Source organism: Cataglyphis hispanica, chromosome 12 (assembly GCF_021464435.1).
Source record: "Cataglyphis hispanica isolate Lineage 1 chromosome 12, ULB_Chis1_1.0, whole genome shotgun sequence".
NCBI lineage: Eukaryota > Metazoa > Arthropoda > Insecta > Hymenoptera > Formicidae > Cataglyphis > Cataglyphis hispanica.
This window is the reverse complement of record NC_065965.1, coordinates 7,394,033-7,410,073: the sequence shown is the minus strand read 5'-3', so window position 1 is coordinate 7,410,073 and position 16,041 is coordinate 7,394,033. Positions and strand designations below refer to the sequence as shown.

The 16,041-nt window shown below is 35.2% G+C and overlaps 2 protein-coding genes across 2 annotated transcripts; one reads left to right on the top strand and one right to left on the bottom strand.

The window, feature by feature from the left end:
- Nucleotides 1-30: 30 nt before the first annotated feature.
- On the bottom strand, nt 31-7,655 carry LOC126853754 (putative U5 small nuclear ribonucleoprotein 200 kDa helicase). The gene is made up of 6 exons (XM_050599798.1): nt 7,347-7,655; nt 6,979-7,142; nt 6,287-6,806; nt 5,956-6,202; nt 5,515-5,842; nt 31-5,427 (listed from the first exon to the last, which is right to left on the bottom strand). The coding sequence occupies exons 1-6, from the start codon at nt 7,389-7,391 to the stop codon at nt 330-332; spliced, it is 6,402 nt and encodes a 2,133-aa protein (XP_050455755.1). The 5' UTR covers nt 7,392-7,655; the 3' UTR covers nt 31-329.
- Nucleotides 7,656-8,547: 892 nt separating this feature from the next.
- On the top strand, nt 8,548-15,507 carry LOC126853760 (uncharacterized). Its single transcript, XM_050599812.1, has 19 exons — nt 8,548-8,781; nt 9,250-9,472; nt 9,734-9,899; nt 10,179-10,401; nt 10,553-10,832; nt 11,104-11,369; nt 11,442-11,625; nt 11,777-12,016; nt 12,088-12,178; nt 12,506-12,750; nt 12,820-12,994; nt 13,241-13,512; nt 13,576-13,687; nt 13,766-13,852; nt 13,928-14,062; nt 14,233-14,507; nt 14,602-14,726; nt 14,817-14,972; nt 15,080-15,507. Exons 1-19 carry the CDS (start codon nt 8,754-8,756, stop codon nt 15,178-15,180), a joined length of 3,384 nt encoding a protein of 1,127 aa, XP_050455769.1. The 5' UTR covers nt 8,548-8,753; the 3' UTR covers nt 15,181-15,507.
- The last annotated feature ends 534 nt before the right edge of the window (nt 15,508-16,041 follow it).

Below are 16,041 nucleotides of genomic sequence, written 5' to 3'. Positions count from 1 at the left end.
ATATTAGAAATAAAATACAATTTCACGCCCTTCATATTTAAATATAAATTTTATTCTTAGTTATTTCTTCTCTAATAGTAATTATCCGGACACTGTGTTTACATTAAATAATTGCTACTTACTTACGATTCTTACCGATTTCTACACACACGCTTTCTTATAATTACTTCAATTCCTTAAAATTATGTGTAAAAGAAATAATCAGATTGATTGGATGGTGATATCGGAATATTTGACAAATATATATGCTCTGCACTGAAAAATGACAATGTGTACTGAAATATATATTAAATATATATTATAGAGAAACGTAGAGAAATTTAAATCACTCAATCGGAATCAGAACCGGAACTGGCATCCGATTCGTATTCTCCGACGTTGATAGTAAACTTGTATTCCTGATCGCAACCAAGATAAGCGTCACTCATAAAGTACAGAGTATAGGAATGCTGGCCGGGTGCCGGAGCGACAAAATCCAATTTGATCTTTGCCTTTTGTTGCAACGTTAGCCGCTTGATAGATAGTAACGAGTTGCTCTTCGGATCGCCGATCACTACCCACCAGCCTTCCTCGCGTTTCTGCGGAAAGAACGGCGCGACCACCGGTCCAGTGACCTCGTCCTCCCGTTCCAATTGCACGATCACATTCACCGTACCACCGCTACGTAATTTATCCTTATCTTGCACCTCATACGACATCTCAATGTTGGGATAACGATTACAGAACTTGGCGACATCCGCCATTTGCGCGTCCGTTAGTTGCAACAGCCGATTCCGGTCATCATCCTCGAGCTCCATCACATCGAACACGGTTTCTACGCCCTTGTCGGTGCAGCGCTTTATGGTCTCAGCTGTGAAATGCGGCAGCTGTTTTAAATAAGAATCTTTGGACCACATTGCCTGTGTCACCATCTGTGCCAATTCCATAGCAGCAACGGCAGGCGCTAACCATCCGGAGGAGCTCAGCACGTCGACGCAAGCTTGTATCAGCCTTACGGCCTTGCCCAGCACCAATTCGGTATCCTTTTGCAATTCTGGACCCAACTGTATCCTCGACAAATGAGCCTGCAACAATAATTGTGCCTTTACATGAGGATCAGCCATTCTGGTGGCTTGTGGTGCATGAGGTAGACGTGCGGCTAAACTTCTCAATAAATTTTCTTCCCTCTGTCGCACCGGAACGCTCTCGTATTCAGCGGCTGCCGAAATAATTTCTAGTAAGCCTCTAATTTTCGTCTTGTTGTTGAGAGACAAACTGAACAATTCGATAGTGGCGTAATTGATATAGTAGTAAGCAGCAATCATTCCTAAATTGAGCGGCACGGTGTCCATCTCTTCTTCCACGGCGACGCACTTGGCTTGTTCAAGATCGGTCAATGTACTTTCGACTAGCTCAGACAGATGATCCGAGAGATGCCGATGTGTGACACCCTGCAGACCATAGTAATTGGGATTCTGGGTAAGTCGTCGATAAAGGAAGGTCCACGTAAGATAATCGACTCCGTCCTGTTTGTTCTCGATTGTCTTTGTCACGATTTCCGCGTTAAAGTGATCGTGTAACCGGCGGTCCAGATGGCTCTCTACCGGTAACGGTTCGTTCAGAAACTTTTTGAAGAAATCTTTCTTCGAGCTTTGACACAGAAGCACGCATTTGGCATCTTCATCCTCCAATGGACGATTAGCTCGCGCCACCATCTGCAAAACGTCCGTGATCGGATAATCTTCATAGGCGTGTGTTTTACCGTTGTAGCACTGTGTATCCATGACCACAACCAAGTGAGAATTGATGGATAAACTCCAGCAGAGATCCCTTGTAGCGACTGCCACTTGAATAGCGCCGCTGTCGAACAATCGTTCGACCAAACGACGGTCGTCAGCCGATAAACCTTCGTGAAGATAAGCCACACCTTGTGATAGAGTCTCCTTTAACGTTTTATCGACCATTCGATCGAGGAACGGTTTAATGTCAGCTTCTTCTGCATGGAAAAACTTTGATGGTTGACCTTCAGCTGCCGTGAATGTTAGCAAGTCGATAGCCGTTAATCTCGCTTGTCGACGAGTAGGCACAAATATGATGACCGGTTTACGCGCAGCATGTCGAAGGATTGCGTTATATACTGGTTTCGCCATAGCGGCCAATCTCGATGCATTGTGAGTGACATTTATACCTTGGACATGTAGTTCCAACGGCACCGGTCGCACGGAGGGATGGAAATTGAAAGTAGCCGCTGCTGGTGCACCTAACCACTGCGCGGCGTCTTTGGCATCACCCAACGAGGCTGACAATGCTATTATTCTGGTGGGTTTGTCAAGTTGTGAGGAGATATAACGCGCTCGTGAACACGCAACTTCCAGTACGGGGCCTTCCTCTCCACCAATCAACTGCAACTCGTCTACGATAAATAATTGAATGTTCTGCACATTCTTCCGTTGTTTCCACCTGCGCGATAACACGTCCCATTTATCCGCCGTAGTAATAATGATCTGTCCCTTGGCCAATAGTTTTAAATCCGTTCCCGTTTCACCCGTCAGAAGGACGACTTTCCTACCCAGCTGTTGGCCGAATTTCTTCGCCCAATCGTCGTAGACCAATTCGGCTAATGCTTCCTTGCTCACCATGTATACACATCGACCTTCCGGGTTTTGCGTCAGTAATCTTAATACCGCGAATTCCGCGATGGTCGTTTTTCCCGAACCCGTTGGCGCTCCGACAAACACGTTATCATCGGAATTATAAACTGCGTTAAATACCTGAGTTTGAATAGGATTAAACTGCGGGAATTCGGAATAAATACTTTCAAATTTTGTGTTTCGCAACGCTGTGATTGGTAATGCTTGCAAATCCAACAGTTCAGTGGGTGGTAGATTCTTCTCGGGTAATATCAGATGTCGAAAACTTACGGGCAATTGCGTTTCCGCGCCGATCCATCGATCGGATACCATACGCAAGAAATATTGCGGCGGTAAAGGCTCAAAAACCGGCACAAAAAACTTGATTATATGTTCATCAGCAGCGTATTTGGCCTTTAATAAAAAGTATTCATGATGCAATATCACCTCCGAATCTACATCCTCGACCAAAATCCAAAACGCTTCCGACATACCGTGAATTTTCTCATCCCATTGAAAATCTGGCGTAATAGTTAGCACAACTCGCAGAGTGGAACGCGTGATAGGCTGAATATGCGTCGATAGACCGAGCTTCGGAAATTGGTGAACGTATTTGTGAATAGTCTTGCCCAATTTCGGTACACGGATCAATTCTCCAATTTCATTAGGACCTAGATCGTATAGTCTCTCCCACGGGAAATTCTTCTTCTCTATCTTCTTTACAATTTCTTCCGGCATTTTGCGGAATTGTCTGAGCGGCGACATCGATTGCCACATCCTGCGATCGATCATCTTGCATAAGGAGAGACATTTATCCGCTAATTGCGCCCAACCACGAAACAGAACTATTTCAAAAATGGCTCGCATGAGACGCGAGGCAGATTGTGTCACAAACACCATGTCAGACATGAGAGCGAATCCTTCGAGTTTCAATTGCGAGATGTACGCCTGTAAGAGCACATTTACTTTCGCGCTTGGTTCCTCGATGCTCTCTTTCACGGGAATTGGTACTCTCTCCATTAACTTCTGTAGCTCTAGCTTTTCTTCTTCTCTGACATTTATATTCTTGAATTCACTCGACAGCGAAAATACGCGAAACAATTCTATCTCGCTCAATGTGCGTTTTAGCAGCTGATTATATGTAGACATCGTCTCATGAGTGCAATAATAGTGAGACGCTATTCTGCCCAATTCGGTTGCCTGAAAATTGCCGGACTTGCGATCATATTTGATTAAACCGCTGCGATCTAATCCGACTGCGGCCGAATGAATCAGATCGGCTCTATGCAGTTCTAATAAAGAATCTTGCTTCAACTTGTCGCTACTTATCCCATATAGATTCGGGCAACGAAGCATTCTGATGTAAAGATAAGTATAACCGAGCCAAGTGACCGCGTCTCTGATATTCTGGATTGTACCGAGCACTACCTCTGCATTTAACATGTCGGACATCTTACTGATTAATTGGGATTCGATAGGTAATTGTTGATTTAGAAGCGATAGATAATACTGTAACTCGCTGTGATTTGTAATAAGAATACCTTCGCCCTTGGTATCGTACTGAGGTCGACCAGCTCTTCCCAACATTTGCAGCACATCAAGAGCGCCCAGCTCTACCCATCTGCCTTTCTCCGGATTATAGACTTGAGTTCCTTTAATGATGACTGTATGAGCCGGCAAATTGACACCCCAGGCTAAAGTTGCAGTAGATACGAGAACTTGTATGTGTCTGTCGGCGAAGAGATCTTCCACTAATGTGCGATCCACTCGGGTCATACCAGCGTGATGAATTGCGAATCCATACGGCAACAGATCTTCGAGTTCTTTATTCTTCACCTGCGACGCTTCTGTTCTCAGAATTTCCATCGACGCGGAACCCTCTTTAAGGAATTTACCCAGAGTATCTTTGTCTAGGCACATATCTCTAATAGCACGTGCCGTTTTTCCTGTTTCCTTGCGCGAGTGCACGAATATCAAAACCTGATTTTTGCCGGCATGGTCCATTGTCTTTTCATACACGATCTCATTCATCACCTGAAAACGTTTTAACGCTTTCTTTTCGGTAACGCCGATGTACTGTTGTTCTAGAGCTACAGGTCGAAAACTATTGTCGAAATAGAATAATCCTGATTCCGGTTTGATACGCAAGAATGCTGCGACGTCTTGATAATTAGGTAACGTGGCCGACAGACCAACAAGTCGCACATCCTCTTGGGTAGTCTCAATATTTCGTATTGTTCTCGCAACTAAAGCTTCTAGAACAGGACCTCTCTCATCATGCAACAAGTGAATCTCATCGATAATAATCAAACGTACTAGTGATGTAAAAGTTTTCTCGCCACCCTTCCTCGTTATGATGTCCCACTTCTCCGGAGTACATACTATTACTTGAGTAGCAGCGATTTGCTCTCGCGTCAACTGATGGTCACCTGTCAACTCGGAGACGGTTAAATTGTACGTTGACAATCGCTTGCGAAAATTACCGACCATTTCCTGTACCAACGAACGCATCGGAGCGACGTAAATCACTTTGAACTCATCCGCATTAATTGTACCGTCGGCATTTATATGCTTTCCGATCTCCCGCATCATGCATAATAGAGCTACGTTAGTTTTACCCGCTCCTGTTGGAGCGCACAACAGCAGATTCTCGTCGCTTTCCAATGCTGTTTGATACAAACGACTTTGTATGCGATTCAATGTCTGGAAGCCTTCAAAAGCGGGTTGCACATACTTAGGCAATTGTTCAATCGGGTGTAATCTCTCATTTTCCGCAAATGGTTTCGGCTTCAAGGCAGGAACGTGGACTTCTTCGTATCTGCAAATATTTAAACAATCAAATATTAATATAAACGACAAAGATAACAAATGTTTTGAAAAAACTTGAAAATATTTATAAATTTACCCTTTTCGCTGTTTTCGAAAACTGCCGTCAGGTAGCTGGCAACGTTTATTCGCCATAAGATGACTTCCCTGAGCAAATATCAAATCCTCCAAATCTATCAAATTTCTCGTACCTTGAACCTGTCCCCCAGGTCCTCCTGTGTCTTCGTTCTCTTCCCGTCTTTTGCGTTGTGATCTTGCTTCCATCGTTTCGTCGGCATCATCTTCACCTTTACCCGTGTCCAATTGCCGTAAAATTTTCGCCAATGCTGGGTCATCGTTCATCTTGTTACGAATTTTTTGTCTCTCTGATTCAGACTGCGATGAGGCCAGCATTGTACAATATGCAACTATAAATTTCATAATAAAGTTTATTTTTATTCATTCTTTTTAAAATTATCAAACAAAAAAATTAAAAACTGCATTAAACAAACTTATTATCATACACACATGTAATTCTTACCTGTATGCCTATACTTTTTAAGCTGTTTAATGAAATCGAAACAATCATAGCCCAACAGCAGCACAAGCTGATTTTCGCATTCGCGATCATCTGCGGCATCCTTCAAAACGGCTAGCACCTCGGCAGCTCTCGCTTGCGAAACCATAGCATCGTCATATATTCTACTTAATCTTCTTTGCAACCAATATGCATCTATGTCTAATGGATGTAATGGTTTTTCCTTCTTCATTTCTTCTGTACCACCCAACTAAGTAAATATAACCATGTTAAAAGCAAACATTTAGTTTTCTTTGTATTAATTGCTATTGATAATAATCAAATAAATACTTACATTTTCTGCATGAATAGCTCTGTTGTCATTAGCTTCTTCACCTTCATCGCCTTCATCGTCATTCTCCCTGACTTCTCCGTACACATCTTCATCGTCTTCTTCGCTACTCTCTTCAAACTGTACATTAATTCCATATGTTTCATCAATATTTTCATCGTTTGTCGTGCTTTTTTCATCACTGCCAAAGTCTGTGATCTTTTTTCCAAGGTTGACAAGTAAGGCAAATCTTTCTTCCGCTAATGAACCAAGTAAAAGTTCTGTCTCTTTCTTCTTCTCTTTCTCTTTAAGCCGATCATTCTTTAACACAGCCAGTACTTCATCAGCTGCACCACAAAGAATATCACGTGGTTGATCACCTAAAGCTTCTTGTATAAAACTGAGCAATACCTCATAAGTTTGACGTGTCTCTTGTGTTTTTGGACGATATACAATACCAACCATTTCATCCACACTTTCGGACAATAATGTTGCTCCTTTCATACGTGCAAAGTCATACTGTGCTTCATCACGTTTTTGACGTCTAGAAAAATATATATTAGCTTTAATTTATCTATAAATTAAATTACTAATTAAAATCCTACTCTAATCTCAACATTATTAAATTAGTAAACATTTTTCTAACACTATAAAAATATAGACTATTCTGTTGAAACAAAAACTTGAAAATTGAATTACATTGATGATAAACCTACTTGACTTTTCTCTCCTCTGCTTTTCCAGGCTTGGTTCGCTGAGCTCTATCACCCATGCGTGTACCATCCAATTTTCCCACAAGGGACATAACTTCGCCAGTAGCTTCATCTCGACTACGTCTGTCTATTAACCGGACATCAGCTTGTAAAACGAGATTAGAATTCTGCAAGTAACAATTGTTATATTACACAATATAAAGCAATATCATATGCTATGTGCAATATTAAAATCAACACATTGTATAAGTGTGTTCAACTATTATAAATTACATTTACAGATAAAATAATAGATATATATTGAGAAAATTTTAGAGGCAACTATCATGTTGTAAAATGGAAAGTAAATGACAAAAACAAGAGATACAAACCGCTTTATATTCGTATTGTAATTGACGAGCTGCAGCATCCGCCATGATTTTGTTTCTTCTAATAAATTCTTCTTTCTTTTCTTCTTATTTTTGTTAGTGTTGGGACATTCTTCTTTTTCTTTCTTAAATAGTCCTCGGTCGAGGGTCAATATGGCCAGAAACGCACGTATAATGTGTACGTTAGTGGCGTTAAATATTTTCAAACTCTCTATTAATGATCACACGTTGGAGAATAGACGCGAATAGAAATGCCGAGATAAGCTCCAGTGTAGGTTATAGTTACACCATCGACCTGAGATATCATTAATAATCATTAACTACTATATAACCAAGAGAGCCTTCCAGCGAGAAACATGTATAAACACGACATCACACTATTGGCTATCGAATAGAAAAATTTTCGGAATTTTAAAAATTCTCTATTTGATAACCAATCACGTGACATTATAACTACTTATGGCTGTAATCCGATTTGCCATTGGAGTATACTTGACACTATGGTGTACGTGACGTAAAACGTAAACTATACATTTTGGTTCTGGCAGTTAATATCGGAACGCAGCCTATGTTTTCTGCTAGAAAATTCCCTAAGAAATATTCGATTGGACAGTAGCTAAAGAATTCGACTTTATCTTATAGAAAAAGTACTTATTGTATTTTTAGAAAGATATATAATATAGTAGAGCAAATATATATATTAGTATTGTCTGCAATCTTTTCTTGTGCCTAAAGGATATTAATATTTCAGAAAACATGATTATATTTTAAAAATTCTAAAACATTTACAAAATGGTATAATATATAATAGTACTTTTTTATGCACAAGATTTATCGCTTTTGTTGAGAAAATATCAAAATAATAAACAATTTTCTATTATGTAGCAAATGATTTAAAGGTAACAATAATTAAGATAAAAATATTTGTATAGACATTTTTAATTGACATTTGAATACACATTTTATTGATAATTATATCCAAAATTATCTTAATTATTTTACAAATTATTTTCAAAACCAGTCTTATAAATTTGTATATTAGTATATATAATTAAATACAAATATATATATATATATATATATATATATATATATATATATATATATATATATATATTATTTATTTAGTCTTTTTTGCTAAAAATAGATTTGTTAAAAATTATCAGATAACTGTGTCAACTTTCATTTTTACGAAGGTCATCGTTCTCTTCCACTCCCACCAGCTCTATCACAAGAAATAAGAAAGTACAAGCCGTTACTTCAGCTAGTTTGGTCGGTTGTCTCGTGGTTCGACCATGATTTCTTATCGTATGACGCACGCACAAAATAATCTTCGACTTTATTTATATTAATAAAGTTAGTGTGAATTTTGAAAGAAAAGAACATATTTCTCGATGTTCGCCAATAGCGATGCAGTGGCTTTTATTACTTTGCTGCGGTAAGTGAAAGCGCACTTCCCGCATACATTTTACTAAAATAAAATAACATTCTCGATATCTCTGACAATATCCTTTACAATTAAAGAAGCAAAATATATTTCTTTTGTATTCAAAAATAAAGATGTGTCATTTAATTATTTACATTGCGAAAGCTTTTAACATGCGAATTAAATAAACATGCGAAAGATCAGAGGTTTACTATTTGTAAAAAAGAGAACATATTTTGCAAAAAAAGTTTTATAAATTTTACATTACAATTCTTTTCTTGATACGCTTTAGATATAAAATTAAAATTTTTTAGATTGCATGGCATACATTATACAAAACAATTAAACACTTTGAGAGATTATTTTCTTGCAAGGTTTTTAATTTAAGCTTAAGAGATTCTAAAGAGAGAAAGAAAGTGACAAAATACATGTTGTCTGTTATTTTCGCGAGAATATTAAATTAGAAAATATTTTGTTCAGCGACTATCGCGAGTGCGCTTAAACTCGCTGCGTACATATCTTCCGGTGGCCTCCACGGAGAAATTCGTTTCGAAAGAGCCACCGAATCCTCGCTACGAATACGATATTCTCTGAAAGCGACCTTACAATATCCGGATCAGCAATGGCTGTGGTCGATCACTCAGTTTCCGGTCGATTACACAATCATCAACGGCAGATGCGACAAACGATATATTGGCGAAAGGTACGGTATATGTGTACCTATTATAAAGTTTATTATTATATTTTACATTTTGTATTTTTATTTTTATATATTTTATTTATTTTTTTTATATCTTATGTTTATATTTTTATATTTTATCATTTTATATTTTTTCAAGAGAAAGATAAACATTTATAATATTTTCCGCGATAATTACAAGTTTAAATATCTTCATTTAAAATCACATAAAATCTTCATTTTATTTTTCTTTACTATTACTGTTTTGCTTTACTTTATATGCAGTATCATCGATTTGACAGAAAAAGTCGGACCTCTCGAATTGCCAACAAATCAAACAGGATCAATAGAAATCGCAGGTTTGTCTTTAACTGGAGAAGCGGGTTTATGGGGAAAGGGTTTGGTGCTGAAAGATAATTATTCGCCGAGGACGATATGTGCTTCGATCACGGTAATTGATCTAAATATAAAAAGCTGTAATCTATTTAAAAATTAAAAGAAAACTTTCGCCCTGCAAGAAAAGATAAAAAATAATTACAAGTAATTAAAAATTACAAATACGTAATTGCTTTAATCGAATAATCGAATAATATAAATTATCGATTCTTCGAATTACAAGAATTAGCAATGACTAGTCATAATATTACCATTTTTAATTACGATTATTTTTTATTATAATTTATGCAATATTGTTTTACCAATTGTTTCATTTTTTTTTGTTTCTCTTTAGCTTCTTGAAAAAAATATTGAAAAATTTGCTCAGGCACGTTTTTACGGTCCAGTGGCTGGAACAGTTTTGTTTCGATGGTTAAATGGTCAGTTCGATCATGAGCCTACCGATACAATTATTCATACAAATTTACATCATATCCATAGACAAAAATTACAGTTGCTTAATTACACCGAACATCATTGGAAGATATATGTTACGGATATCTTTGAAACTGGCAAAGGTCAGTATCCGCGTATAATTTTAAAATATTTTATATTTAATTACTAATTTTCAATTGTTATTTTAATAATCAATTGCTATTTTAATAAAAATTTTGATCTTCTATCATAATATCATTATATTTGTGTGAAATACTTGCATACATTTTACAGATAAAGACAACTGTAATATACTTCAAAATGTATTTGATCCTAATACATCTGGCATTGGAAAATCTATTGGAGACGTCGATGTACGCTTAGGCAAAATAAAAGTTGCTGTCAATACACAGAAACAGTATAAAACATTCTATAGAGATCCAGAATTGTCTTTATTACCAGCGGATTTGCTTGGACCACATCGTCATTTATATCTAGTCATTTTTCATCCCGTGCATGAGGATTCGTTCTTAGCCTGTGCCAAAATTAATCATCGTAAGCCGATACATACAAAGTAAGAACTGCATTCAATCTCATGCTCTCATATAATTAAATAATAAAAATAATTTAATTTGATAAAGAAAACTACAAGTAACTACAAGTTTTTTTAATTTTTTTTTGCACAAATGGCGTATGCAAATATTTATCTCTCTCTCTCTCTCTCTCTCTCTCTCTTAAAAAAAATCGATTTAATATATAATTAATAAAAAACTGTAATAAAATATGGTCCCTAAAAAAATTGCAATGTTCCTTAAAAGTAAAGTTCTATAAACAAATATATTTAGGGCTGTAATCAATTCACGTGGAATCAGAGGAGAAGTTACAGCGATTCAAGAAACGCCGTTTGATCCAACATGGATCAATATTTCTTTAACAACTATAAATGATCTAGAAACCAGATTACGATACGCCACTAAATTGGCGTTTTATAGAATCCATGAATTACCTCCGGAACCAGCGAAAACTGTGGGAATTACTATTGACTCATGTTTAACTACTAAAAAATTGTTTAATCCATTGAATATTATTGAGAAGACTACTCCACCAGCAGGTAATGATACGACAAAATTTAAACCAATAAAACGTGTAAATATTCTGATTTTCTCGTGATTGAATGGAATAGGTTTTGGTACTCAGGATCAATATGCTATCGGTGATCTCTCCGGAAAACTTCAAGGTCGTAAAGAAGGATCTTATCACAATGACATTTTGCCCGGAAGCGCTAAACTTAGTGGAATTTATTGGGACACGTATTTACCACTGTCCGGAACTTACAGTATTGTTCACAGATCTTTAGTTCTTTACAAGTAATTGATCAATAAATATATCTAAATGGTTAAAATTTATATATATATATATATATATATATATATATATATATATATATAAAATATATAAATGTGTTTGTTAACATACACAAAAAAAGTTCATATTAAAAAAAATATTTTTTCTTATTAGATATAATGAAACCGATAATAAAAGCGTAATTTCGTGGGTGTGTGGCACGTTTGCGCTTTACACGCCACATACCGATTGGCAAATGTCAATGTACACAGCAGAAGTAGTGTTCAGGTATCCCATTGTCGGGCGGATACTCTTCCGACAACCTAAAGATGATCCTGAAATGGATACTACTATAATAATAGAACAACTTGTTTATGCAGATGGCAACGCCGTAAATAATACTGCGGACCATAGGTAGAGATTTAGAATATAATGTTATAAAAATAACTGTCATCATCAAATGATAATCAGCTAACATTTATCAGATGGATGGTGCATGACAATCCACCGGGAAAAGATTTTTACAATTGGACAGGTCGATGTTTAAGCGCTGGATCGCCTTACAATCCCTACAAGGTGTCATAATTAAAATTAAATTTTTTTAAATCTTAAAAAACAAATTTATATAAAATAAATTGATGAAATATTATTTTTTTACTTGGTCTATAAAATATTTCTTAAATTTTATACGAAACAACGCACAGGAAAATTATTATAATATATTATAATAATTATTATAATATATTATAATAATTTTCTTCAAAAATTACATTACTATATGAAAAATACAATGTTTTAAAAAATAATAAATTTAACTATTTCTATTTTACGCTTTTGTTTGGCGCATTATTGATGTTTATCGATTATGATTTTGTATATTTATTAAATATCATGATATTTCAGGTGGAATGGAAATCAGATAGCTCTTGCTTCATTGAAGAAGCTTCATTATGTCGCTTGGGTGATTTAACGAGACACGGGACACTTAAAATCGCCGGTAGAAAGGCCAATGCTTCAGAATTGACTCGAAAACTCTTTACCGATACAATGTTACCTTTATCAGGATCTCGCGCTTTATTTGGCAAGAGTTTAGTCATTTACGATGATCATGGTCCAGTTGCGAGAGGAGACCGATTGGCTTGTTCCATGTAAATGCATAATAAATATGCAATAAATATAATGAATCTTTTGTAATAGAGATATAATTACATTTTTAGTATTGGTGGGGTTTATCGGCGTAAAGCGGTCGTCAGAGATTGGTTCGGTAATGGCGAACAGATATCTTTGAAAGGGAAATTAGAGTTATTGCAGCAGACCGAATATGATATCACTAGTGTAGAAGTATCCCTCGAAGGTCTTGGTGGAAAGATGAGCGGATATCATGTACATATGGTAATATTAATTATAAATCTAAAGATTTTACATTGCGTATTTTATATGTCAAATTTATGAAAATTCTGTACAAAATTATAAAAAGGAAGCGCCCATAAATTTCTCGCATATTTCAGCGCAACAATTTTATAATTTTTTTATAGATTATTCTTTTTGTATATTATAGTAATAAAGGTACATAAACTCAATCTTTGTTAATATAAAGTTCTTTGTATTAATTATTAATATTACTATACATAATTACAGACACCTGTAGAATACGATTTAGAATTTCCATGCGAGGGAACATCGCTCTACGGACATTGGAATCCATTGGGTGTCGATACGAATAATGTACCAGCAACGGAGGAAGGTACATTGGATCAATATGAGATGGGTGATTTGAGTGGAAAATACGGCACCTTGGACAACAAAAAGAGATACACAATAACATATAATGATACCATGTTGCCACTGTTTGGTCCAAGGAGTATACTGGGACGTAGCGTGGTAATTCATAAAAGAGAAAAGAATTTAAGGTAAAACCAATTGATACATATATTTTTACTTTTTCCTTTTTCATATCTTGTCTCTGTATTTAGATGGGCATGTTCCACCATAGAGAGAGGATATTCTCCTACCGATGCCAGTGAATTACGTGCTATCGCGTCATTTCATCATCCACAAGGCTTTGTATACGGTTATATAAAAATGGTAATTTTTCTTATAAATTTGATAATTTTATTTAAAAAAGGTACAAAATTATTTAGGAATGTTAGTTGATGTTTGCAGACGCAGCTTGTATATAAAGACGGTAGCCAAAGTGAGACGATGATCGAAGTGAATTTGCGACATCCTGGAAAACATGATCGCAATATTGTAAGAAAATAAATCCGATAAATTTATTAATATATATCTGGCAAACATATGTTAATTGTATACATTTAATCTTAGACTAGAAATCACAATTGGGCAATATATGTAAATCCTGTGGGTGTAGACGCTGCGGTAAAGATAAAAGATACCCGATGCGTAGCAGGTGGATACACGTGGAATCCCTATTACACTCAATTAGCCGATCCAATAAATGTAAATACTGCCAATAGTCATAATATATATAATAAAATTATTGCCCATATATATAATAAAATTATATTTCAATAAATTAAAGAATTATTCTCACGATATAGATATATATAAATTGAAATAAAATAAATTGCTCACTAAAATAATTATTCTATCAAATGATCTGTTCCTAGGATGATCTTTATAGACAGGAATGCGGTCCAGATCTGCCACTTAGATGTTATGTCGGTGATATATCATCTCGTCTAGGACCTATTAACGTTGGAGAAAAACGACAAGTATTTACAGATCAAAATTTTCCTCTGGGTGGCTCGATATCCGCGATAGGCAGATCTATTGTTATTTTTGATAAGGAGTTTGCTAGTAATAGATTTGCTTGTGCAAATATTGAACCGGATAACGACATCGTGAAATACGCGAATATTAGGAAACCACCAAGATTTGTAGTGTAAGTTTTATATATTGACAAAATTAAATCTAAAATTTATCATAAATTTAGGAAATAAATACATTTATTAATTTAATTCCTTTTGTTTTTGTAGAGCACAATTTTTGGAAGATGTAAGAAAAGTGATGGGCATTCCTGAGTGGATGTTATCCATTGATAATAGAAAAACCAAAATATTACATGATGGCGCATGCATTCAATTTCTCTTGCATTTTAAAGGTAAAGATTTATTGAGAGATATTTAACTTGAATATTCTATGAATTTAATTAATTATTGATTTTTATTGATTTTTATTTTATTTTTTTCAGGTCCAATTGCCAATAAACTAGAGCAAGACTTTAGCAAGCTTATATCCATTGGTAAACTCGAAGCTCCTAGTTTATATATTCCTGGTTATATACCGATAAAAAGGAAAAGCACATTGGGACATCGGCAATGTGGCGTACGCGACCCAAACGATAAAAGTAAGTTCACTTTTAACTCTTATATATTGTGGTAGATAAATAACATATTAGAAAAATTAAATAATAATAATTCTCTGTTAAAAATTCTCTATTAATATTTATTACAGATATCAATGTTTATCGTAACTCGTCTGTCTCGTTATTGCCGGAAATATTTGTAATGGTAATATTCTTAATAATGATAACTATCAAATATTGTGTTTCCTAATGTAAAGCATAAAAATAAAAAATAAGGTATAGTATAATATATGTATATAGTTATAAACATAACATAATCTGTATAGATATAATAGAACTGTTGTGCTATTACCAGAATCTAATCAAACGTATTATGTAATGTAGATATCCGTTGTATTATGCGATATTTGAGCATAGATATGTTGCATCGCATTTTGCACTACATTGTCCAAATGCAATAATTGCAATAAAATTATTGCGATATTTATAACATATAGTAACAAAACTTTCCTGCCTTCTTTTAAAGTTTATAATGTGTTTTAAAAAATAGAGATAAAAAATTTTAAAGACAATAATTAGTTAAATATACATGAGACAAAAAAATTATTTTAATTTTTTCTTCAAAGAACAGAGACCTGTGACATATTACAGTACATATGTAATATATGTAGGAATACATTCTTGAATATGTCGGACAGTTATTTTTGGTATCCACGTGCTTCGGATATCGTGCTGTGAACTAAAAACTCGGTCAGCAATTATACATTGCATTTTACATATACAAATGGTGGGTATTATTTTCTAAATTACTGTGTGGCAAAAATCATTATAATTAAATAAACTAGAATCAGAAAAACATTAACTTATTTGACTACTATATTCGAAAGAAATATTTTAAAATAATGTATCTTCTCCTTCTCTTTATCAATTTAAATAAAATTAGATATAAAATGATAAATTTAATCTATACAATTTGTAATTTCAAGAAAGAAAAAGAGAGAGGGAAAGAAATTAAAATGCGAAATGGCACAACCCTCCATCTCTTCAGCACATTTATAGCGTATAAAGAAAAGATAATTATGCTCATTCCAAATGTAATTTGTCTCCGAAG